At 38.8% G+C, this 24,472-nt stretch overlaps 1 protein-coding gene and 1 pseudogene across 3 annotated transcripts in view; both read left to right on the top strand.

Moving 5' to 3' along the window:
- PRKD1 (protein kinase D1) overlaps positions 1–24,472 on the top strand; it is a 347,191-nt gene that overhangs the window by 240,967 nt on the left and 81,752 nt on the right. For 2 of the 3 annotated variants that reach the window (XM_027521799.1, XM_027521798.1), the window contains exons 3-4: positions 17,146–17,277; positions 18,596–18,756. In XM_027521799.1, the coding sequence (XP_027377600.1) occupies positions 17,146–17,277; positions 18,596–18,756 (293 nt within the window). Of the gene's footprint in view, positions 1–15,251; positions 15,365–17,145; positions 17,278–18,595; positions 18,757–24,472 lie in introns of those variants that run through there. The other variant, XM_027521801.1, reaches the window with a different exon arrangement.
- On the top strand, positions 20,737–23,354 carry LOC113880061 (annotated as a pseudogene).

Below are 24,472 nucleotides of genomic sequence, written 5' to 3'. Positions count from 1 at the left end.
CAAAAAGTGGAATTACTAAATCATGTGGTAGCTCTATTTTTAGTTTTTTGAGGAACCTCCTTACTGTTCTTCATAGTGATTGTACCAGTTTACAGTCCCACAAACAGTGTAGGAGGCTTCTCTTTTCTCCACCCCTTCTCCAATATTTATTGTTTGTAGATTTTTTGATGATGGCCATTCTGACTTGTGTGAGGTAATATCTAATTTTAGTTTCCATTTGCATTTCTCTAATAATTAGTGATGTTAAGCATCTTTCACGTGCCACACAGCCATCTGTATTTCTTCTTTAGAGGAGTGTCTATTTAGGTCTTCTGCCCATTTTTTGATTGGGTTCTTTGTTTTTATGATATTGAGCTAAATGAGCTGTTTTTATTTTTATTTTTTTCAGTTTATTTATTTATTTTTTTACTTTACAATATTGTATTGGTTTTGCCATACATTGACATGAATCCGCCATGGGTGTACATGTGTCCCCATCCTGAAACCCCCTCCCACCTCCCTCCCCATACCATCCCTCTGGGTCATCCCAGTGCACCAGCCCCGAACATCCTGTATCAAGCATTGAATCTGGACTGGTGAAACATTTCACATGTGATAATTTACATGTTTCAATGCCATTCTCCCATATCATCCCACCTTCACCCTCTCCCACAGAGTCCAAAAGACTATTCTATACATCTGTGTCTCTTTTGCTGTCTTGCATACAGGGTTATCGTTACCATCTTTCTAAATTCCATATATATATACGTTAGTATACTGTATTGGTGCTTTTCTTTCTGGCTTACTTCACTCTGTATAATAGGCTCCAGTTTCATCCACCTCATTACAACCGATTCAAATGTATTCTTCTTAATGGCTGAGTGATATTCCATTGTGTATATGTACCACAGCTTTCTTATCCATTCGTCTGCTGATGGACATCTAGGTTGCTTCCATGTCCTGGCTGTTATTAACAGTGCTGCGATGAACATTGGGGTACACGTGTCTCTTTCAGTTCTGGTTTCCTCAGTGTGTATGCCCAGCAGTGGGATTGCTGGGTCATATGGCAGTTCTCTTTCCAGTTTTTTAAGGAATCTCCACACTGCTCCATAGAGGCTGTACTAGTTTGCATTCCCACCAACACTGTAAGAGGGTTCCCTTTTCTCCACACCCTCTCCAGCATTTATTGCTTGTAGACTTTTGGATAGCAGCCATTCTGACTGGCAGGAAATAGTACCTCATTGTGGTTTTGATTTGCATTTCTCTGGTAATGAGTGATGTTGAGCATCTTTTCATGTGTTTGTTAGCCATCTGTATGTCTTCCTTGAAGAAATGTCTGTTTAGTTCTTTGGCCCACTTTTTGATTTGTTCATTTATTTTTCTGGAATTGACCTGCAGGAGTTGCTTGTATATTTTTGAGATTAGTTGTTTGTTGGTTGCTTCATTTGCTATTATTTTCTCCCATTCTGAAGGCTGTCTTTTCACCTTGCTTATAGTTTCCTTTGTTGTGCAGAAGCTTTTAAGTTTAATTAGGTCCCATTTGTTTATTTTTGCTTTTATTTCCAATATTCTGGGAGGTGGGTCATAGAGGATCCTGCTGTGGTTTATGTCAGAGAGTGTTTTGCCTATGTTTTCCTCTAGGAGTTTTATAGTTTCTGGTCTTACATTTAGATCTTTAGTCCATTTGAGTTTCTTTTTGTGTATGGTGTTAGAAAGTGATCTAGTTTCATTCTTTTACAAGTGGTTGACCAGTTTTCCCAGCACCACTTGTTAAAGAGATTGTCTTTTCTCCATTGTATATTCTTGCCTCCTATGTCAAAGATAAGGTGTCCATAGGCACATGGATTTGTCTCTGGGCTTTCTATTTTGTTCCATTGATCTATATTTCTGTCTTTGTGCCAGTATCATACTGTCTTGATGACTGTGGCTTTATAGTAGAGACTGAAGTCAGGGAGGTTGATTCCTCCAGTTCCATTCTTCTTTCTCAAGATTGCTTTGGCTATTTGAGGTTTTTTGTATTTCCATACAAATTGTGAAATTATTTGTTCTACTTCAAGGAAAAATACCGTTGGTAGCTTGATAGGGATTGCACTGAATCTATAGATTGCTTTAGATAGTATACACATTTTCACTATATTGATTCTTCTGATCCATGAACACGATATATTTCTCCATCTATTTGTATCCTCTTTTATTTCTTTCACCAGTGTTTTATAGTTTTCTATATATAGGTCTTTTGTTTCTTTAGGTAGATATATTCCTAAGTATTTTATTCTTTTCTTTGCAATGGTGACTGGAATTGTTTCCTTAATTTCTCTTTCTGTTTTCTCATTGTTAGTTTATAGGAATGCAAGGGATTTCTGTGTGTTGATATTTTATATCCTGCAACTTTACTATATTCATTGATTAGCTCTAGTAATTTTCTGGTGGTGTCTTTAGGGTTTTCTATGTAGAGGATCATGTCATCTGCAAACAGTAAGAGTTTCACTTCTTCTTTTCCAATCTGGATTCCTTTTATTTCTTTTTCTGCTCTGATTGCTATGCCAAAAACTTCCAAAACTGTGTTGAATAATAGTGGTGAAAGTGGGCACCCTTGTCTTGTTCCTGACTTTAGTGAAATGCTTTCAATTTTTCACCATTGAGGATAATGTTTGCTGAGGGTTTGTCATATATAGCTTTTATTAAGTTGAGGTATGTTCCTTCTATTCCTGCTTTCTGGAGGGTTTTTATCATAAATAGATGTTGAATTTTGTCAAAGCTTTCTCTACATCTATTGAGATAATCATATGCTTTTTATCTTTCAATTTGTTAATTTGGTGTATTATGTTGATTGATTTGCAGATATTGAATAATCCTTGCATCCCTGGGATAAAGCCTACTTTGTCTTGATGTATGATCTTTTTAATATGTTGTTGGATTCTGTTTACTAGAATTTTGTTAAGGATTTTTGCATCTATGTTCATCCGTGATCTTGGCCTGTAGTTTTCTTTTTTTGTGACATCTTTGTCAGGTTTTGGTATTAGGGTGATGGTGGCCTCATAGAATGAGTTTGGAAGTTTACCTTCCTCTGAAAGCAGGAGTAGCAATACTCATATCAGATAAAATAGACTTTAAAACAAAGGCTGTGAAAAGAGACAAAGAAGGACACTATATAATGATCAAAGGATCAATCCAAGAAGATGTAACAATTATAAATATATATGCACCCAATATAGGAGCACCACAATATGTAAGACAAATGCTAACAAGTATGAAAGGGGAAATTAACAATAACACAATAATAGTGGGAGACTTTAATACCCCACTCACACCTATGGATAGATCAACTAAACAGAAAATTAACAACGAAATACAAACTTTAAATGATACAGTAGACCAGTAAGACCTAATTGATATCTATAGGACATTTCACCCCAAAACAATGAATTTCACCTTTTTCTCAAGCGTGCACGGAACCTTCTCCTGGGCCATAAGAAGAATCTTCTTCTATGTGACAGATCACATCCTGGGCCATAAATCTAGCCTTGATAAATTCAAAAAACCTGAAATCATTCCAAGAATCTTTTCTGACCACCATGCAGTAGGATTTGATCTCAATTACAGGAGAAAAACTAGTAAAAATTCCAACATATGGAAGCTGAACAACACGCTGCTGAATAACCAACAAATCACAGAAGAAATCAAAAAAGAAATTAAAATATGCATAGAAACGAATGAAAATGACAACAACCCAAAACCTATGGGACACTGTAAAAGCAGTGCTGAGGGGAAAGTTCATAGCAATACAGGCTTACCTCAAGAAACAAGACAAAAGTCAAATAAATAACCTGACTCTACGTCTAAAGCAACTAGAAAAGGAAGAAATGAAGAACCCCAGGGTTAGTAGAAGGAAAGAAATCTTAAAAATTAGGGCAGAAATAAATGCAAAAGAAACAAAAGAGACCATAGCAAAAATCAATAAAGCCAAAAGCTGGTTCTTTGAAAGGATAAATAAAATTGACAAACCATTAGCCAGACTCATCAAGAAACAAAGGGAGAAAAATCAAATCAACAAAATTAGAAATGTAAATGGAGAGATCACAACAGACAACACAGAAATACAAAGGATCATAAGAGACTACTATCAGCAACTATATGCCAATAAAATGGACAACTTGGAAGAAATGGACAAATTCTTAGAAAAGTACAACTTTCCAAAACTGAACCAGTAAGAAATAGAAAATCTTAACAGACCCATCACAAGCACAGAAATTGAAACTGTAATCAGAAACCTTCTAAGAAACAAAAGCCCAGGACCAGACCAGACGGCTTCACAGCTGAATTCTACCAAAAATTTAGAGACGAGCTAACACCTATCCTACTCAAACTCTTCCAGAAAATCACATGAGCTGTTTTTAAATTTTGGAGACTAATCCTTTGAAAAAAATAAAGCAATAGCCTATCATTTTTTTTTAAATGAGTTATATTTTTGGCATTGTATTTAAGCAATCTTTGCTTAAACCAAGCTTATAAACATTTTCTCTGAGGCTTTCAGGCTTCATATTTAGGTCTGTAGTCTATTTTGAGTTATTTTTTGCAAATAGTGCAAAAACGTAAGATTATCATAAATCTGCATATGCATCATTGAGAAAATGTGTTCTGTGTTTTACAGTACTTCAGGGACTACCACAGTATAGTGACAAGTGCAATGCTATTATTTCACAATGTTTTCTCAATGAAATAATTATGCAGCTATTCTTTAATAGTTATACCTATTTCGAAGATGAGGGAAATGAGATACAGAGAGATCATGCAGCTTAGAAGAGATGGGTGTAAACAGCAATGAAACCACCTTACCTCACTCTGAAAGTCATACACTTTCCAGAGTTGTAAAAAGAAAATTGTTTTCAGCAATAAATTTCCCATGCTGTGAATAACCTGTACAGATCACAAATAAACATTCCTTTCCACCTCTGCCTCCCCACTGGAGCCTGGACATCCTGGATTCTGAACCCTCGATCCCTACTGCCCTCAAACCCAGCTTGACCCTTGGCTGTAATGCCCAGGTGAATGGATAAACTGATGCCCTATTGAAAGGATTCAACTGGTATATGGATAAACAAACTGTAGCATATCAGCCAAATGGAATTTGACTTAGCACACAACAGAGATGAATTTCAAATGCATTATGCTGATAGAAGCTACAGTCAAAAGGCTACATTTATATGACATTTTTGAAAGTCACTCAGTTGTGTCCAACTCTGTGCGACCCCATGGACTGTAGCCTGCCAGGCTGCTTTGTCCATGGAATTCTCTAGGCCAGAATACTGGAGTAGGTAGCCTTTCCCTTCTCCAAAGGGTGAGGTGATCTTCCCAATTCAGGGGTTGAACCCAGGTCTCCCAAATTGCAGGTGAATTCTTCACTATCTGAGCACCAGGGAAGCCCACAAATACTGGAGTAGGAAGCCTACCCCTTCTCCAGGATATCTTCCCAACACAGGATCAAACCCAGGTCTTCTGCATTGCAGGAAGATTCTTTACCAGCTGAGCTACCAGGAAAGGCCTTAGAAAAGGCACAGAAAATAAATCAGTGGTTGCCAAGGAATGAATGGACTTGCGGAAGAGATTATCTCCAAAGGAGCCCAAGGGAATTTGGGAATAGTTGAAAAAAAATTGTTTCATGTTTCCATTAGGGTGTTGTCTAGACAATTGTAGGGTTTCCCTGGTGGCCTGCAATGCAGGATCTTCCCTAGGTTGGGAAGATCCCCTGAAGGGGAGGGCACGGCAACCCACTCCAGTATTCTTGCCTGGAGAATCCCCATGGATTGAGGAGCCTGGTGGCTTCGGTCTATGGGGTCGCAAAGAGTCAGAACTGTTCTCAATAAAGTTTAGATTTTACTTTATGTAAAAAAATGTACTCAATAGACATGACTAAAAGGCATAAATGCAGATTTTCAATTAATAAAACTCTTTTATTCTGATAAACCAGAATGGACCAACTGAGTTAATCAGCCTGATTATTCTAAAAGAATATGAGGAGTCCCTAAGCAATGAAAATCCTTCTCTGGGCGCCCCTAAGCAGCAGGCAGATCTATTCCTGCTCACAGCAAGTGCCTGGTCAATGGGCATTGGTTTGACTTCAGCCAGGATTCAGCTGTTGCTTCTTTGGGAGTGGGAATACCCAGGAAATTTCACAGCTTTTAAGTTTTGTTTTGTTTATGAATCAAAAGCAAGCATCTGTTTATAAGAAAAGTTCAGTAAGACTTAAAGAAACTTGAAGCAGAGCATATAGGATCTCGGCCTGGTGTCTCTATGTGCAGAGATATTTGACAACAGTGATGCTCTTTGTTGCCAGAAACCCTGCTGCCTATTAGAACATTTCAGTATATTATCATACCTAGCTTTTGTCTACCAGCCTTTTGTAAGTAGTCTTAATGGGCAGTTTGTATGCTGATGTTCCTCATGTAAATGAGGTCATTATCCTTTTAAAGGTATGAAGTCTCCTGTATGTGATGGAGCTTTCTGAGAAACAGATTTGACCTTTCTTTCCCCTATTCTGGATGCCTGCAGAGCCTGCACTCATTAGCTAGAATTTGACTCCATGACATTTTTACTTAATTTTCTTTTCCCTCTATGCTGGACACATGGGGCAACCATTTATGTTCTTTCTTGACCTGAGATGCTCTCTAATCCCTTTCCAGCTGTGGCATTTGTCATTCAGTCACATCAGGATGTGGTGACCCTTCTTTCCCCACTGCAATTCCCAACTGTTAATTGATTCATTTTAGAGAAGGAACTAGACACAGTCCTATGGACTTAGCACCATTTAATTTGCATTAGCCAGAACAGTGGAGAGAAAAGCAATTTCCTCTGGAGTGGAAACATATTCTTTGTAAGGTAGTAGAGGAAACAAATAATATTTTTTAAAGGTTTTAATGTTTTAAGTGCTGTGGATGATAAGTTGAAAGGCATTATTTCCCTCTATTGGTGTTGATGATGATGACAATAATTGTAAAAAGCATAAGTAATAATTGTAATTCAAACTCAGATCTTTTTTTATTACAAAGTCCATACTGTAAATCACTATACTAAGAAATTACTGTGATATCTACCATCAATCTGCCAAAAACTGTGCTGACCACCTTGTGTCCTCAGAGCCTAACTAGGTGAGCTTCAGTAAGCCAATTTGAAGGGAGAGGGACACAGATTCAGAGAGAGGAAGTAACTTGCTCAAGGTCGCCCCTTTGCCATGACAAGGACCAGAGCTCCAGTATGCTCTGACACTCAGTGCATGGTTCTCACCACTGCCTGCCCCACACTGCCTGTAGAATAATAAGGCACTAACAAAGATATCCTTCGAAGAGTCAAGGACGTTGTTAGACACTTTTAAAAATGTGTAAATTGTGATCCATGCTATGATTCTGATGGACTTTGTTTCTGGACTTGGGATACTCTATTTACAGGTTATTAGAACTTAATAAAATGTAGAACCTTAGAACTGTAGGCTAGCACTATGAGTTTTAAAGGCATTGCTCCATTTATTCAAACATGGGCTTTGATCATTTCATATATGCATATAGACTCATAAGGTAAATGATCTATCCTTCATCAATCTGCTCATCTTAAGGTGTGAATGGATAAAGGGATAGGAGATTTCCCTAGAGCCTGATACATTTTATGATACAAGTGTACTCAGGAACTTACCAAAGAAGAGGGCAGTTTATGCCAGGTGTGTGCGTGCGTGCTCAGTCGCTCACCCACGTTTGATTCTTTGAGACCCCTGTGGACTGTAGCCCTCCAGGCTCCTCTGTCCATGGGATTCTCCAGGCAAGAATGCTAGAGTGGGTTGCCATTTCCTTTTCCAGGGGATCTTCCCAACCCAGGGATTGAACCCACATCTCCCACGTCTTTGGCCTTGGCAGGCAAATTCTTTACCACGGGGTGGGCTTATCGCTGAAGGTGTTCCAGAGCAGGTGATTCAAGCTGAGTTGTGGGATGGGAAGCAGAAGGGAAGGTTTGTGTGAAAGGCAGGGAGGCATGCATCAGTAATGACTGGATCAAAAGGTGTGCTGGAGGGAGTGTTAATGTGAGTGTCTTTGGTGTCTTCTTAATGTGGAGGGGGATGAACATAGTAACTTGTTCTTATAACTCTCTTGCTTAAGTTACACAGAGCACCCTTTTGTATGTCTTTTATTCTGGTAGCATTTTCCTGGCAGGAGGCATTGCTAGTTCTGTGGCAGATGCTCCCCATCAGCCACAGAGCTCAGTTGCCTGGGAGGGAAACAAAGGATGGATTGCTCAAACGTTATCTGTAACTCTCCAAGTTCACGAATACATCTTGTTTCGTGAGCAGAATTTTAGCCCTTAAAACTCCTACTGTCCTGCTGCTTGTTTCTAGTTGAAAAGAAAAATGAAGGAAGACTAAGAAGAAGGATCTGTTTCTTTCTGAGCAGGAATGAATGAATATTGGGATTTTTCCTAATTTTCATGCTAGAACATAGGCCTTGTCACCTCCCTGCCTGACATCTAAGAAGTGTAGAGATCTTTCCTTGAATGTTGACGATTATAGTCTAGAAACTTAGAAGTATTAAACGTAATTCTGTGACCTAGCCTATATAATTATTATAAATAAACCTATGCTAAATAAAAGAGACTATTACATAACTCTTAGGCCAAGTCAGTCAGTAGTGCCAGCTACATTATCCTGCTAATAATAAACCTTTCCATTTGATTTCTTCCATTACTTTGAAGATTTATAAATGTCTCTTACTTTCCAAAGTCTTTTTTCCTTCAAGAGATTGATAAACACTTTTATTTCCTTCTAGTTTTTCCATGGTTTGTTATTTTAACTTTTTACTCATCAGGTATTTTATATATATATATTATATATGTATATTTATCTATTTGTATAACATAGGAAATAAGTATCTAAATTGTTTTCCCCCAAGTAATTGTTAAATCATTTGTTAAATTGTGTTTCCCTGCTGTATTGATTTATAATATCTCTTCTATCATATTTTGAGTTCATACACGGAATGGAGAAGGAAATGGCACCCCACTCCAGTTCTCTTGCCTGGAAAATCCTATGGACAGAGGAGCCTGGTAGGCTACAGTCCGTGGGGTTGCAAAGAGTCGGATACGACTGAGCAACTTTGCTCACTTACTCACACAGAATAGATTTCTGGGTGATCAGCTCTATCATATTTATCTTGTTTTTCTTATACAACCACCACTTATTTTAAAGGTCATAGTTTTATAAAGTTTTTTGATATGAACTAGGGCTAAATTTCTTCATTAACTCTCCTTTAAAACTTCTCCATTCTTATCAGGGCATCTTCTGTTTTTCTTAGCATAATTCCACAAGCCCAACAAGATTCTCTAAGAATATTATGGTAGATGTTTTCATAAGATTATAAATTTATATAACTTGCCAGGGTCAATTGAAAACAGTCCATCTAAAGCCTTTAGATAATCTTTGTTCTCTACCCTAGACTTGTTTCCTTCTTGAGTATATTTGATGTTTCTTCTTCCCTTTGTTTAGTTTGAATATAGATAGTCCACTTCTAGAAAACTATAGTTGAATAATTTGGCTTTTCCTACTTTATTAGCATTAAACTATTTTTCCATAGTTCAGGCCTGTCTCTGCTTCATTCTTTCCACATACAACATACAACTAAAAGACCTTTTCTTCTGTTCCAGCTTTTTAAAAGATTCCACTCTCTCCTGCTGTTGGCGTTCTTAGAGTGGTTCTCACTGGCCTGGCCACTGTTTGCTGTCACCCTGAGGCTGCTGCTCCTTCTGTAGTTAATGCCCTCTCTTGCTTAGTTTGAGCCCATCAGAGTTCCCTGGGAAGTTACATCAGTTTCTCTAGGTACCACCCCCCTCTTCTCCCTAATTAGGGTAACTTGTTATTGTGCTGTCACTCTAGCTTGTGAGACCCTTTTATTCCTCTTGGAGGCATATATGTTTTTTAAGAGTCTCTGGCCACAGACTTATAAAATATTTTCCCAGAACTCTCTGAACTGCCTGATCAGCATAGCTAAATAAATTTTATGATTCTTCCCTTGGCTGCTATAATCTTTGGAATGATATAGTCCCAGCCTCCCAAGTTCCCATCATTGCTCCTCACTAATAATTTTTCAGGTCATATGTGAGTGAAAATTTGAAATGTTCATTTTTCTTTTCCCTCCAGTCATCTAAAAGATACTATTGCAGTGTCTCAACAAGAATTTGTTGAATGCTCTTGTTTCTGGAGAGGTAAAGGACTTTGCCAACTCTAGATGTCTCCAGGTATAACAAAAACATGAACCATGAGATTAACTTGAACAGTGGATGGAGGAAAAGAATATCTGGTACAGCAGTATCTTGGAGAGACTGGGACCAGTGGAGAAGCACAGAGAAATTACCAATCTCAGGGTGTTAGTGTGTGTGTATTAGGTAAGTGGAGTAGGGGAGGGGAGGGGAAGTGCACATGCCCAGGCGGAATTTTACCAGTGTCGTCAGATATCCGGGCCACAATAGCATGCAAATGATCTGTTGCAAGCTCTCAGTGACCTATACTATGGACAATGTTGCAGTCACCCTTGCTAACTGTGTTGACACTACACCAAGGATGATGAAGTGTCAAGAACCCACAAAATTATATTTATGGAGAAATATGTAGATAATTTTAAATAAAATCAAGCTGTATAAAGTGTTTCCTCTTTTCCTTTATCCTCTTTTCTGCTTTTCAAAATATTCCTCACTCTTGAGATTTCTCTTCAGTGATTCCCTCATGATGGAGCTTTACCTGATAGACCGAGGTGGTCTCAGCTACCTTCTCCTTTGTGTTTTCACCTCTGCATCTTGTATTATGATTATTTATGGGTCTCTCATCCTCATTTTGACTTTGAACCCTCAACATCAGATACCATTCCTTGTTATTTTTCTATTTCCAATATATACTGTGTGACAATATATGTGTATATATATACACACATTATTATATAGTAGTTTCTAGATACATTAGTAAATCATAATGTTAATCAATTATGTGCTTAAAGGTATTTGGCCTGCTTGACCTACATGAATTAAGACACAAAAATGTCTTAATTTTAAGTGGTTGCTTTTAAACTGTCACCACCAAATAGAAGATACGAAGTTGTATTTGGGCTCAATATTAAAAATTTTTTTTTCTGAAGATTTGAGATGTTTACAATGCAATAAACTTATTTGTCAGTAGTTCTCACACGAATGAACACTCTCAGATGGCAGAGGATTTTGTCCATGACTGGCAGAGGATTACTTATGTATATCTATTATGTGTGTGTAGATAGCGTATTGAAAAGCAGAGACATTACTTTGCCAACAAAGGTTCATCTAGTAAAGGCTATGGTTTTTCCTGTGGTTATGTATGGATGGGAGAGTTGGACTGTGAAGAAGGCTGAACGCCGAAGAATTGATGCTTTTGAACTGTGGTGTTGGAGAAGACTCTTGAGAGTCCCTTGGACTGCAAGGAGATCCAACCAGTCCATTCTGAAGGAGATCAGCCCTGGGATTTCTTTGGAAGGAATGATGCTAAAGCTGAAACTCCAGTACTTTGGCCACCTCATGCGAAGAGTTGACTCATTGGAAAAGACTCTGATGCTGGGAGGGATTGGGGGCAGGAGGAGAAGGGGATGACAGAGGATGAGATGGCTGGATGGCATCACTGACTCGATGGACGTGAGTCTGAGTGAACTCCAGGAGTTGGTGATGGACAGGGAGGCCTGGCGTGCTGCGATTCATGGGGTCGCAAAGAGTCGGACACGACTGAGCGACTGATCTGATCTCATCTGATGGATGAATGATAGGATGTTAAATTGGATATGGTTTCTTATCCTTTGGATGCATTAAAACTGATGAGTATGTATATTTAACTTGGGGGTGTGGTATTTAGAAGCTATTTTCAATATTCTAGAAGTTAAGAAAAAAACAAATTTATTTACAACAAATCTTAACAGCTTTTAAAGCTTTATAACATTTTGCTTTGGGTCAGACTTACCAATTGAATAACACTGGCTATCACGTAGAAACAAAACTCCAGTTGGCTGTTAATTATGCATCACCTTTGATTTTGTAAAAATTTTAAATCCAGTTGTTGTTACTAACTCCAGTTTGTTTAGAGGGAGGAGGATTTCAAAAAATGAAGAATATGCAGAAAGCATATTAAAAGAATTTTTGATCATCAGTTCAGTTCAGTTGCTCAGTTGTATCCGACTCTTTGTGAACCCCATGAACTGCAGCACACCAGGCCTCCCTGGTCATCACCAACTCCCGGAGGTTACACAGACTCATGTCCATTGAGTTGGCAATGCCATCCAGCCATCTCATCCTCTGTGTTCCCTTTCTCCTCCTGCCCTCAATCTTTCCCAGCATCAGGATATTTTCAAATGAGTCAGCTCTTCACATCAGGTGGCCAAAGTATTGGAGTTTCAGCTTCAACATCAGTCCTTCCATCAGTCCGTCCAGACCCAGGACTGATCTCCTTTAGGATGGACTGATTGGATCTCCTTGCAGTCCAAGGGACTCTCAAGAGTCTTCTCCAACACCACAGTTCAAAATCATCAATTCTTCGGTGCTCAGCTTTCTTTATAGTCCAACTCTCACATCTGTACATGACTACAGGAAAAACCATAGCCTTGACTAGATGGACCTTTGTTGACAAAGTAATGTCTCTGCTTTTTAATATGCTGTCTAGGTTGGTCATAACTTTCCTTCCAAGGAGCAAGCGTCTTTTAATTTCATGGCTGCAATCACAATCTGCAGTGATTTTGGAGCCCCCAAAAATAAAGTCAGCCACTGTTTCCACTGTTTCCCATCTCTTTGCCATGAAATGATGGGACCGGATGCCATGATCTTAGTTTTCTGAATGTTGATCATAAGCTGAATTAATTTCATTCTATATGTTATTTCATGGACTTTTTTACTCAGTATTTTTTTTTTTTTTTGCAAGTCTGAGGTAAGGATGCATCTTACAATGTGCTTATCGCTCAGTCGTGTCCAAGTTTTGCGACCCCATGGACTGTAGCTCCCGCCAGTCTCCTCTGTCTATGGGGATTCCCCAGGAATCCCCAAGAATACTAGAGTGGGTTGTCATGCCCTCCTCCAGCAGATCTTTACCCAGGTCCCTTCCATTGCAGGCAAATTCTTTACTGTCTGAGCCACCAGGGAAACCTTTAGTGGTGTGTTATATTTTCTTACAGTGTTTCTTTCTTTCTTTCTTTTTTTTTTTTTTTTTGAATCTTTTCCTATTGATTCAGTAAATATGCAGGTAATTTATAATCCACAGAATTTTAATGGTCAGAGAATATGATTATTTTATTCAGAGTTCGTATGGTTCAGGTGTCAGATTGTCTGAATCAAGATCCTGTGTCACCTAGGACAGCTCCTTAATTTTTCTGGGACTCAATTTTCTCATCTGTAAATTGGGGATGATAATACCTACTTCATAAAGTCCTTGTGAAAATTGAATGAGATGATACTTGAAATGTGTTAAGCTTTTCTTCTTATACCTGTTCCAACCTGTCAGTGCCAGAAAGAGTTAATGCTTCTCCCCCGTTGCCAAAATTACCAGTAAGAGAAATTAACTGAAAATCTTGCAAGATGGGACATTATTTTATTTTATTATGCAAATAAATTTGACCTCCAGAGATTATTTATTTTGCTTCAGAAGCTGTACTGCTAACCAAACAGTTTATTCCATTTTTGTGCAACAATTTATAATGAGCCTAAAAAGAAGTACTGATTATCTTAGAGTTTTTGGCTCAATTACCTGTTTCAAATGCTCAATGACTAAGGAAAGCATGTCATTTTCTCCTCTCCTGCACCATGGAGTATAACAATAGACTGTGAATAGAGCAAATCAGAGATACAAATACCAGTATAAGGGGCCCATTGTGTTTAGTGTGTAGCCTGGTCATGTGGTTTTAATTTAGGTCACCTGATTGATTGTGACATCCAGACAGATAGCACATTGTCCTCTCTTGGATCCCTAAACACGTTAATATTCCTGTTCTTCTCTGCCCATTTTGCTTCCAAACCTTAAGTGAAATGGAATTACAGCATGCACTTTGTTTTCCTGTGCTAAGTGATTATCTCTGCAGTGCAATTTTGTGATTAGGCAAGATGGCATGCATACACTCAGCTAATGCTGATTTCCCCCAGGGTGCAGAAACAGGTAAATTCATAATGAATTGATGTTGTGCTTTGATTTCAAATGCATGTGAAACCTCACCATACTTAGTAGTTTTATTTTAAAAATGTGTTTAATTATTCTAAAATTAAAATTGAACTTTAGAAAATGGCATTTAAACATAAGTCAAGGGTGCTAACTGCTTATGAATGTTAATCCCCTTCAAAAAGTGAAAAAAACAAATGTACCTGACATAAATTGGGTTGGGGGTGTCTTTGAAAATCTTTTTAATTATTTATATTCATTCTGATTAATTCAAAAAATCTGAATGCAGCTAGGTATTAGTATTGTCAGGTACTAAGATTCCTTATTTTGAAAACTACCGTAATTATTTAACTAATTGCTATCATGGTATTGCCACAGTTGTTTGGGTGTCATTCAGTGGGAGTAGGGGGTGGAGGGAGAGGCAGGGGAGAAGTGAGGAGTTAATGGTTGGCACAAAATATTTTCTTTAGCTATTTTCTTTGATGTTTTAAAAACAATTTTTGTCCATGATGGTGAGAGACCAATTTTAAGGAGGATTTAGCATTTACAAAATTAGACACATTTTGACCAGATTATAAAAGCAAATTGATTGGTACTCAAACCATACCTTTTACTGATTTACTTAGAATAAGCACTGACTGTAATATTGTGAAACTTGAAGTGAGAAACATAATAATGCAATTTCTCAATCTTATTTCAATTGAAATTCTTTTTGTAAGAAATATTACCATTAATCAGAACTCCTTGTAGGTAATGCTAGAGCACGTTACTTGGCTACAGTTCTTTGATTAGCTCCTTCTTCCCACACTTTAATCTCCTAGTGTCGTGTCCAGTATACAGTAAGAGTACAATAAACCTTAACCGTATTATCATTCTCATTATCTTTCCATTGAGTAAAAATTGTACGTTTAATAAGTTGATAGTTTATTTCCAGTAATAAAGCACATTAATTTGGAATAAAGTACTTTTATTCAATATTCACCCATTAAAATTTTTCATCTCCTTTCATGGTTCAGTTACATGTTCTGTGAACCGCCAGTCATATTCTTTCTGATGGAAGTGTTTCACTTTCCTGCATGTTCTTTCTTCATTTGCCCTGAGGGATACGATACTCTCAAAGTTGTGCTCCTAGTTTGGACACCTGTCTAGCAGGGGTGAACTGCCTACAGCTTCAGCATTTACTCTGCCACACTTTGCACGCTTAGCAAGGTAAGCACTTCGTGAGTCTTCTCCACAGGCGATTAGTTGGCCCGTACCTGCTGTCCAAGTCACCAGCAGGAAAACTGCAGATACTTGTTTCTCGCACAGTGGGGCTGTTGGATATAACTCTTGGGGTAGAGTTAGGAAAGACAAGATGTAACACAAGAATGATGAAAAGGAGCCTGGACTGGAGACAAAACACTTCCGGATTGTAGTCTTAGTCCTATTTAGTAACTTAGGCCAAACTTTGTAGCTTCTTTGAACCTTAAAAAGTTATTTTAAGGTATTTAAATGTTACTATGGAGTTGTAAAAATTTGTTTTTATCTGTCTCCTGCTTATCTGGAAGGCTCTGTAAATATGTCTTACTTATCTTTACATTTTTAAACTGGATTGGTGCCATTGACAGATAACATGGAAAAGGCATTTAATAAGTGTTGAAAAAGCGAGGCAAGAAGACAAACAGGAGGCAGAGAAAGGAAGGCAGAATAGAATCATCTATGTAAGACCTAAGTTTGCCGCAAAATTCTCTTTGCATAAAACCTTACGAAATTAAGTGCACCTGGTCCTCTTCTAAGATTAATGGAAGTTTACACTTCGGGGTTAAGAGAAGTCACCATCAGTCAGACCTTTCTTCTAATGTGTGGGAAACTGAGACTCATGACGATTAAGTGAGGTGTCACTCAGGTAATGGCAAAGCCTCCCCTAGCTCTTCTCAGTCTATGGTCAGCTCTTCCTGGGCTATACTCGACAGCCTCGAGATCAGGCTATGTGTGCAAATAGGTCTAGAAAATACAGCCCCACTCATTCGAATTTGGGAGAAAGGGGTGGCCTTTCACTTTGTATTCTCTGTACCTTTCTATTTCTTGATTTAAGCAACACCAAAAGAAACATATTTTTATAACATAATTAAAAAGTCCTATGGAAAAGTATAATTAAAAATAATGAATTTCAACACTCTGTATGAATAACATATAGAATAAATAACAATAAGCAATAATAAAAATACCCTATAGCATGAATGTGATTTACTAAAGTATATTTTTCAAAGTGAACTGAAGTTCAGCAGTATGTATATTAAATCCCTCTGGCATATTGGTGAAGAGGCTGCTTGTTATTTTTAGGTCAGGATTTAAATGCTTGGTTATATTGCATAAGAGTTCAAACAACTTTATCTCTCCAAAAGAGGCCGCTTAGATTTCTTGTGTTCCAGTTAGACCCCACCCTTCTACTGTACCTCTCTTCAAGGTCATATTCAAGTATACTTTCTTCTGATCTGTCTAAATAAAATTCATCAAGAGTTTCTTTTCCTTTAATACTTCTGAATACCTCAGGTTCATTTCAAGTAAGAGAAGAAGCAAAGTGTTTTCAAGTAACATCCCCTATCTATAAATCAAGTTGACTTATCCTTTCATTGATTCTTCTAGTGTTTTGGCTATTTTTTAAAACTTTTTATTTTATGTTGGAGTATAGCTGATTAACAACCTTGTAATAGTTTCAGGTGAAAAGCAAACAGACTCAGCCATACATATACAAGTATCCATTTGGCTATTTTTGAAGTGGTCTGAGACCTTAAGAAGCAGGAAGACAAGAAAGAGGTTCCTGTGCCACCACTTATAAAGCTGTGGTTGGGAAGAATGCAGTGGAATGGCTAAAAGTCAGGCAGTGTTGCATCTGTCCTAACTTTGCCGAGAGTTATATACATACTTGCATAGTAGTTATCATGCATACAAATTATCTACAGATCAGGGTGTTCATTCAACTTATTTTTCAATGTTTTTTATTTTTACAGCTTCCGCCACCTTTGAAGACTTTCAAATTCGCCCCCACACTCTCTTTGTTCATTCATACAGAGCTCCAGCTTTCTGTGATCATTGTGGAGAAATGCTGTGGGGGCTGGTGCGTCAAGGCCTTAAATGTGAAGGTAAAGTGATTTCCCTTCCTGGCCCAATGGAATACATGCTGGGGTTACCTGCCTGTGTTGTGACCTTTTCTGCAATTTCTTCTTTCCCTCAGATATCTTCCATGGATCTGGGTAGTGCGTGGATTCTGTTCTGTTCATTTCCTGTCTTCAACATATTAGCTCTGATCTGGGAAACCAGATTCTCCTATCTTTTCCCCTGTATTGTATGGATATGTTTCTCTCTTATAAGGTGTTGATTATTTTGCTAACAGACTAAACATTACAATTTATATCTTAAGCTAGAACTTGGAATAATAAGCATTCAATAAATGTTGAAATGAGCTAAGATTCAGAAGTTTAATCAAACCATCCAAGATCGCTCAGCTTTTAAGTGACCGACTGGAACATGTACCAAGCTTTCCACACCAAGGTCATAGTTGTATCATCTTCTATGGACAGAACTCCTTGAACTACTCAATCCGATTTCTAGAACACCATGATGTATTCTTAAAAACAAATCAGATTATACCCTGATCTTACTATTTAAGAGGTGGAGTAGGGAGGGATAGAGCTGTTTGAATGTTGACCAGAAAACCTAAGCTTTCATGATGAATCCTATAAATAAGGTAACCATAATTTCTGAATTTTTGTTCGTAAAAAGGTAGAAGAAAGTCTACCTAAAGGGTAGGTGTATGAAAATTTGTCTACTGTGTGACACATGGGAGAATTTTGAGGTAAGACTACAATGCGAGAACTATGAACAGTAGAAATGTTGAGAGAAAAACAGTGCTTTCCTAATTATTTACCTGTGGAAGCTAGCATGTGAAATATTTTACATATTTTCTTAATGATTTTACAAGGTGGTAGTTATCCCCATTTTACCAACAGAAAGACTGAGGTGAAGTTAATTGTCCAAGGCCAGGTAGACAAATAAGTTTTGTGGAGTCTTGACTCAAATCAATATAGTTCAGAAGTTATGAGACATTATGATTAATTTTCTCTCACAATAGAACTTATAGCAGCTAAAAATAGGTCATCTCTTTGGAGTTTTGTTCCTGGACCCCTCAAAGACCAAGTCCTTTATGTTAGAAAACATTTTTAAAACTGATAACCAGACTGGTTGCTGAGCTCATCCAATAACATCAGATTTCAAAACCCCGCTTATTGACATATTGAGATGATAAAGCTCAGAAAAACCTTAAGAGAAAATTTAAATTTTCAAACAGCCTGAAGAAAAATGGAAGCAGTACTATTTCTCAAAATTCATAATTTATACCATAGACTCGAGTAGCTTTTAATTTATCATTGAACAAAAGTCATTTTTGCTGTCTCCTTCTAGGATGTGGGCTGAATTACCACAAGAGATGTGCGTTTAAAATCCCCAACAACTGCAGTGGCGTGAGGCGGAGAAGGCTCTCAAATGTCTCCCTTACTGGGCTCAGCACTGTCCGCACAGCATCTGCCGAGCTCTCCACCAGTGCCCTTGATGAGCCCCTTCTGGTATGGCCTCTTTGTTTATCTGTTTCCCAGTTTACATGAGAAATCTGAAGGATGATGTGGTAACAGTGTCAATCCAAGACAGTGTCCTGGGAGGAAGAACACAGCCAGGGTGTTGATGACTGTGTTTCTTCAGGGCCTGTGCTGTAGATTGGTCAGTGCCTCAGCAAATATCCAACAGCTTTGAGTTTGCTCTTATCTGTGAGCGTAGAGCAGTTTTAAAATCTGTAAGGTTTCATCATGGTCATGGAGCCAGAGCAGCACAAGCTAATGTGTGAATGTTGCAAAACATAGTTTGTCAAAATTTGGAAACCAGAGATAAAAGATGTTCTTCTCTGAAGATTATTAGAGTACTTTGTGGTATAGCTGACTGTTTATTGTGGGAGAAAATTTGCAATTTTCTCTGAAAAGATGAAGGTATTTACTTGTTTGGCATTAATGGCATATGTGCCAATGTATTGTCACAGTCACACTGATTGACAAATGTCATGAGAAAAACAGCACGTAGTACTTTAAATATTCCCATAAATATCTGTGGATATGACTTAAATATTTTCTTTAAGAAAGTTAAATTTTGATTTTCCAGACACTCAAAGCAAAGCAAAAATTGTGATAATTATGTGCAACGTTTAAAATAAGAACTTTTTTTTCTGAAATAAGCTAACGGTGTGAGCTTAGAAATCCTACGTTTACTTGCTCTGACAGTAGATATTACAAAAAAACATTTTATAATCTAATTAGTGTATCAATTAAAGAGAAAAAATAAAAATTATGAAACATTTAGGTTAAATATAATCCATGGAGTGGAGAGGGGTAATGCATTTTGAAACCATCTCTACAAAGGTCATATTAATTAATTTATTGTTTGGAAACTATTTTATTGTGATCTTTATATCACTTAAATTTTGTTATAGCATAAACTAGATTATCTAAGTCAAATGAATGCTTATTTCGATAAATAGGAAAAGTCCATACTCTGTTACTATGACTTTTTTGGGAGGAGTTTCTTGTATTTTCATGAAGTGAACCTGTTAGGGTAAGGCAGGCAGTAAATCCCATCAGTAGCTAGTAGAATATATTATATTCTGGTGACTCTTCAGAATACATGTGTGTGATTATATATTATTCTAGAAAGTTGTATTAGAATTAGTGATACTCTTACTGAAAGGTGCTTAAGTCAAATTCTATTTACTTTTTCAAATAATTCTCATATTATCTTTCCAACTCTGAAGTTTCTTGATTTCATTTGAATTTTTGTAAGTATTGATTTTATAAGTTAGCGGTTATTCTTGCTTCAGGATAGACGCTTTTAAACAAGTTTAAGAAACAGAATTGTAAATCAGTTTGTATTGTTTTGAGTTTTACCAGGAAAAGATTTTTAAAAATTAGTTAACATTTCATAAGGTTAAACTCTAAAGTTATTCATCATTAGAATAGACTAGAATCTAGATAATTAATGCTGAATATGTTTCTTTTAAAGCTATCTCAGTTTTTAATAATATATACATATATGCACATATATATGTGTATATATACATCCAAAGATCATATATATATCATTTAGAGTTTATAAATATGAATTAAATTATTATATGCTTGCATATGTATAATTTATATACAAATTTAATTTAGATTACCAAAGTCCTTAAGCAGGTTTTTGTGTTTTTCACCCAGATCATTTAATTGCTTTAATTGCTTTATTTAATCAAATTACTTAATTATTTAATTGTTCAAATTACTTGATTATAAACTATATTGTACACCAGGTGTCAAATTCATTAGTGATTTATTACTGAATGAAAATTTTATCATAAATGCTTAAAAATATGTTTGAAAAATGCATTTTAAAAATGAGATTTTCAACTATATTTGCCAAGAATGCTTATAAAAGTTTGATCTAATAAGATATTTATGAGGTGGGAAAATTTGGGGCCACAAGATACTTTGAAAAGTATTACATAAACTTTCATAACCTTGTGTAAAATGCTTTTCAGGTAATCTTTAAATGAAAAATGCCTGTGGGAATAGTGTGTGTGACATACCGGCTCTCAAATGTGTGTTTTACATCATCATAGCCCTTTGTGTCCCTGACGGGTGCCTGTGTGTCTCTCTTTGCTTACTCGGAGTACAGCAAATATGTCTCTTTTCATCTCTGGACAAAACACCTAAGACCAGTAACTATAGTTTAAAAGTTATAGTGAATGCCTGCTGCTGCTGCTGCTGCTGCTAAGTCGCTTCAGTCGTGTCCGACTCTGTGCGACCCCATAGACAGCAGCCCACCAGGCTCCCCCGTCCCTGGGATTCTCCAGGCAAGAACACTGGAGTGGGTTGCCATTTCCTCCTCCAGTGCATGAAAGTGAAAAGTGAAAGTGAACTCACTCAGTCGTGCCCGACTCTTAGCAACCCCATGGACTGCAGCCCACCAGTCTCCTCCGTCCATGGGATTTTCCAGGCAAGAGTACTGGAGTGGGGTGCCATTGCCTTCTCTGTGAATGCCTAGACAAAGATAATATTATGGTAATGATTTAGAATATTTTAGTCCCATATACAGTAAAGAATATTTCCCACTTCTGAAAAGAGTAACGGCCTGTATAAAGGTGGCGTCGCTAACTAATGCCACTAGACCACCCGTGCTGCATGTCTGCCGTCAGTATGGATTTTGTCCCAAATGTAAGAAAATGACTTTCTCTTCCACAATAGATTCCTTGTTTTTACCTTAAAAATCATCACTTCACATACAAATTAAAATATTGCTAATCCTATTAATTTACCCATTTCTGGCAATTATGTTGAACTTGGATTTCTATAGTGCTGCTAAAATAGAAAGAAAAGTATAACAATATAGATCTTCAGTTCAGTTCAGTCGCTCAGTTGTGTCCGACTCTTTGCGACCCCATGAATCGCAGCACGCCAGGCCTCCCTGTCGATCACCAACTCCCGGAGTTCACTCAGACTCACATCCATCAAGTCAGTGATGCCATCCAGCCATCTCATCCTCTGTCGTCCCCTTCTCCTCCTGCCCCCAATCCCTCCCAGAATCAGGGTCTTTTCCAATGAGTCAACTCTTCGCATGAGGTGGCCAAAGTACTGGAGTTTCAGCTTTAGCATCATTCCTTCCAAAGAAATCCCAGGGCTGATCTCCTTCAGAATGGACTGGTTGGATCTCCTTGCAGTCCAAGGAACTCTCAAGAGTCTTCTCCAACACCACAGTTCAAAAGCATCAATTCTTTGGTGCTCAGCCTTCTTCACAGTCCAATTCTCACATCCATACATGACCACAGGTCTGAGTTCTTGGAGGTGTTTGTTGGTGTGGGTCCAGCTAGAGTCCGTGACTTATTCACCCTTGCTCGGAAGAACGCCCCTTGCATCCTCTTCATCGATGAAATAGATGCGGTGGGAAGGAAGAGAGGGAGGGGCAACTTCGGCGGGCAGAGTGAGCAGGAGAACATGCTCAACCAGCTGCTTGTGGAGATGGACGGATTCAACACAACCACCAATGTGGTCATCTTCGAGGGCACCAACCGACCGGATATCGTAGACCCAGCTCTGGTGAGGCCGGCCCGCTTCGACAGGCAGATCTTCTTTGTTTCTCAAGGACCGCTGGACATTAAGGTGAAGAGCTTCTATTTTCAAAGTTCACCCCCAACCTCTGAAGCTGGATAGCGCCCTGGAAAAGGAGAAGCTGGCGAGGAAATCGCATCATTGACCCCGGGGTTTTCAGGAGCCGATGTTGCCAACGTGTGCAACGGAGCTGCTTTGATCGCCGTGAGACACCTTTCAGATTCCATAAACCAGAAACACTTTGAACAAGCAATTGAACGAGTGATTGGCAGCTTAGAGAAGAAAACGCAGGTCCTACAGCCCGAGGAGAAGAAGACAGTGGCATACCACGAGGCAGGCCACGCAGTTGCCGATTGGTACCTGGAGCATGCAGACCCCCTCTTGAAGGTGTCCATCATCCCATGAGGCAGAGGGCTGGGCTACGCTCAGTACCTGCCCCGGGAGCAGTACCTCTTCACCCGGCAGCAGCTCCTAGACCGCATGTGCATGACCCTGGGCGGCCGCGTGGCCGAGGAGATCTTCTTTGGCAGGATCACTACCAGCGCCCAGGACGACTTTTGCGCAAAGGGACCCAGAGTGCCTACTCCCAGATTGTTCAGTTTGGCATGAACGAGAAGGTCGGGCAGATCTCCTTTGACCTCCCACGTCAGGGGGATGTGGTGTTAGAGAAGCCTTACAGCGAGGCTACTGCCAGACTCATAGATGATGAAGTACGAATCCTTATCAACGATGCTTACAAGAGGACAGTAGCCCTCCTCACAGAGAAGAAAGCTGATGTGGAGAAGGTTGCTCTGCTGTTGTTAGAAAAAGAAGTGTTAGACAAGAACCACATGGTGGAACTTCTGGGACCCAGGCCATTTGCGGAGAATTCTATATACGAGGAGTTTGTGGAAGGCACCGGCAGCTTGGACGAGGACACCTCACTCCCCGAGGGCGTGAAGGACTGAAACAGGGAGCGTGAGGGCTCGGAGGAGCCCGCGGGAGAGAAGGTGACCAGCCTGGTCCAGGGCGCCAGCCCTGCATAGCTCCTGGTGCTGCACCCTCAGAGCCGCCCCAAGGGCACGGTGGGAAGGGGTGCTTCGTCCTTGGCCTCGGAGGTCACGGGGCGGGAGTGCGTCCCCAGCCTCCAGTCTCCTGTGCCCTCACATGGGGGTGTGCTCACCATCACCCGCCCATCACTCCCACCTCCCTCAGAGTCTCCCTCTGTGATGGGCTATGAAATTAAAGAGTATTTCTATTTGATTTAATATTTTAAAGTAGGAACCCAAGCTACATGCTGCTGTTCTGTGATGGAGTGGTTTTCTAGGAGAGCTGTGTAACATATTTAAAAATATGAATGTACTGTGTAAATACGGCTTCCTTATGTCACAAATAAAGTGTAAATGCTGCGTTTTTCCTTCTGAAAAAAAAAAAGGAAAAACCATAGCCTTGACTAGATGGACCTTTGTTGGCAAAGTAATGTCTCTACTTTTTAATATGCTGTCTAGGTTGTTCATAACTTTCCTTCCAAGGAGCAAGCGTCTTTTAATTTTATGGCTGCAGTCACCATCTGCAGTGATTTTGGAGCCCCCAAAAATAAAAGTCTGACACTGTTTCCACTGTTTCCCCATCTGTTTCCCATGAAGTGATGTGACCGGATGCCATGATCTTCATTTTCTGAATGTTGAGTTTTAAGCCAACTTTTTCACTCTCCACTTTCACTTTCATCAAGAGGCTTTTTAGTTCCTCTTCACTTTCTGCCATAAGGGTGGTATCATCTGCATATATCAGGTTATTGATATTTCTCCCACCAATCTTGATTCCAGCTTGTGCTTCTTCCAGCCCAGCGTTTCTCATGATGTACTCTGCATATAAGTGAAATAAGCAGGGTGACAATATACAGCCTTGACGTGCTCCTTTTCCTATTTGGAACCAGTCTGTTGTTCCATGTCCAGTTGTAACTGTTGCTTCCTGACCTGCATACAGATTTCTCAAGAGGCAGGTCAGGTGGTCTGGTATTCCCATCTCTTTCAGAATTTTCCATAGTTTATTGTGATCCACACAGTCAAAGGCTTTGGCATAGTCAATAAAGCAGAAATAGATGTTTTTCTGGAACTCTCTTGCTTTTTCCATGATCCAGCGGATGTTGGCAATTTGATCTCTGGTTCCTCTGCCTTTT

This window comes from Bos indicus x Bos taurus, chromosome 21, assembly GCF_003369695.1.
Source record: "Bos indicus x Bos taurus breed Angus x Brahman F1 hybrid chromosome 21, Bos_hybrid_MaternalHap_v2.0, whole genome shotgun sequence".
Taxonomy (NCBI): Eukaryota; Metazoa; Chordata; class Mammalia; order Artiodactyla; family Bovidae; genus Bos; species Bos indicus x Bos taurus.
The sequence above is the reverse complement of the archived record's forward strand: the minus strand, read 5'-3'. Positions and strand labels throughout refer to the sequence as shown.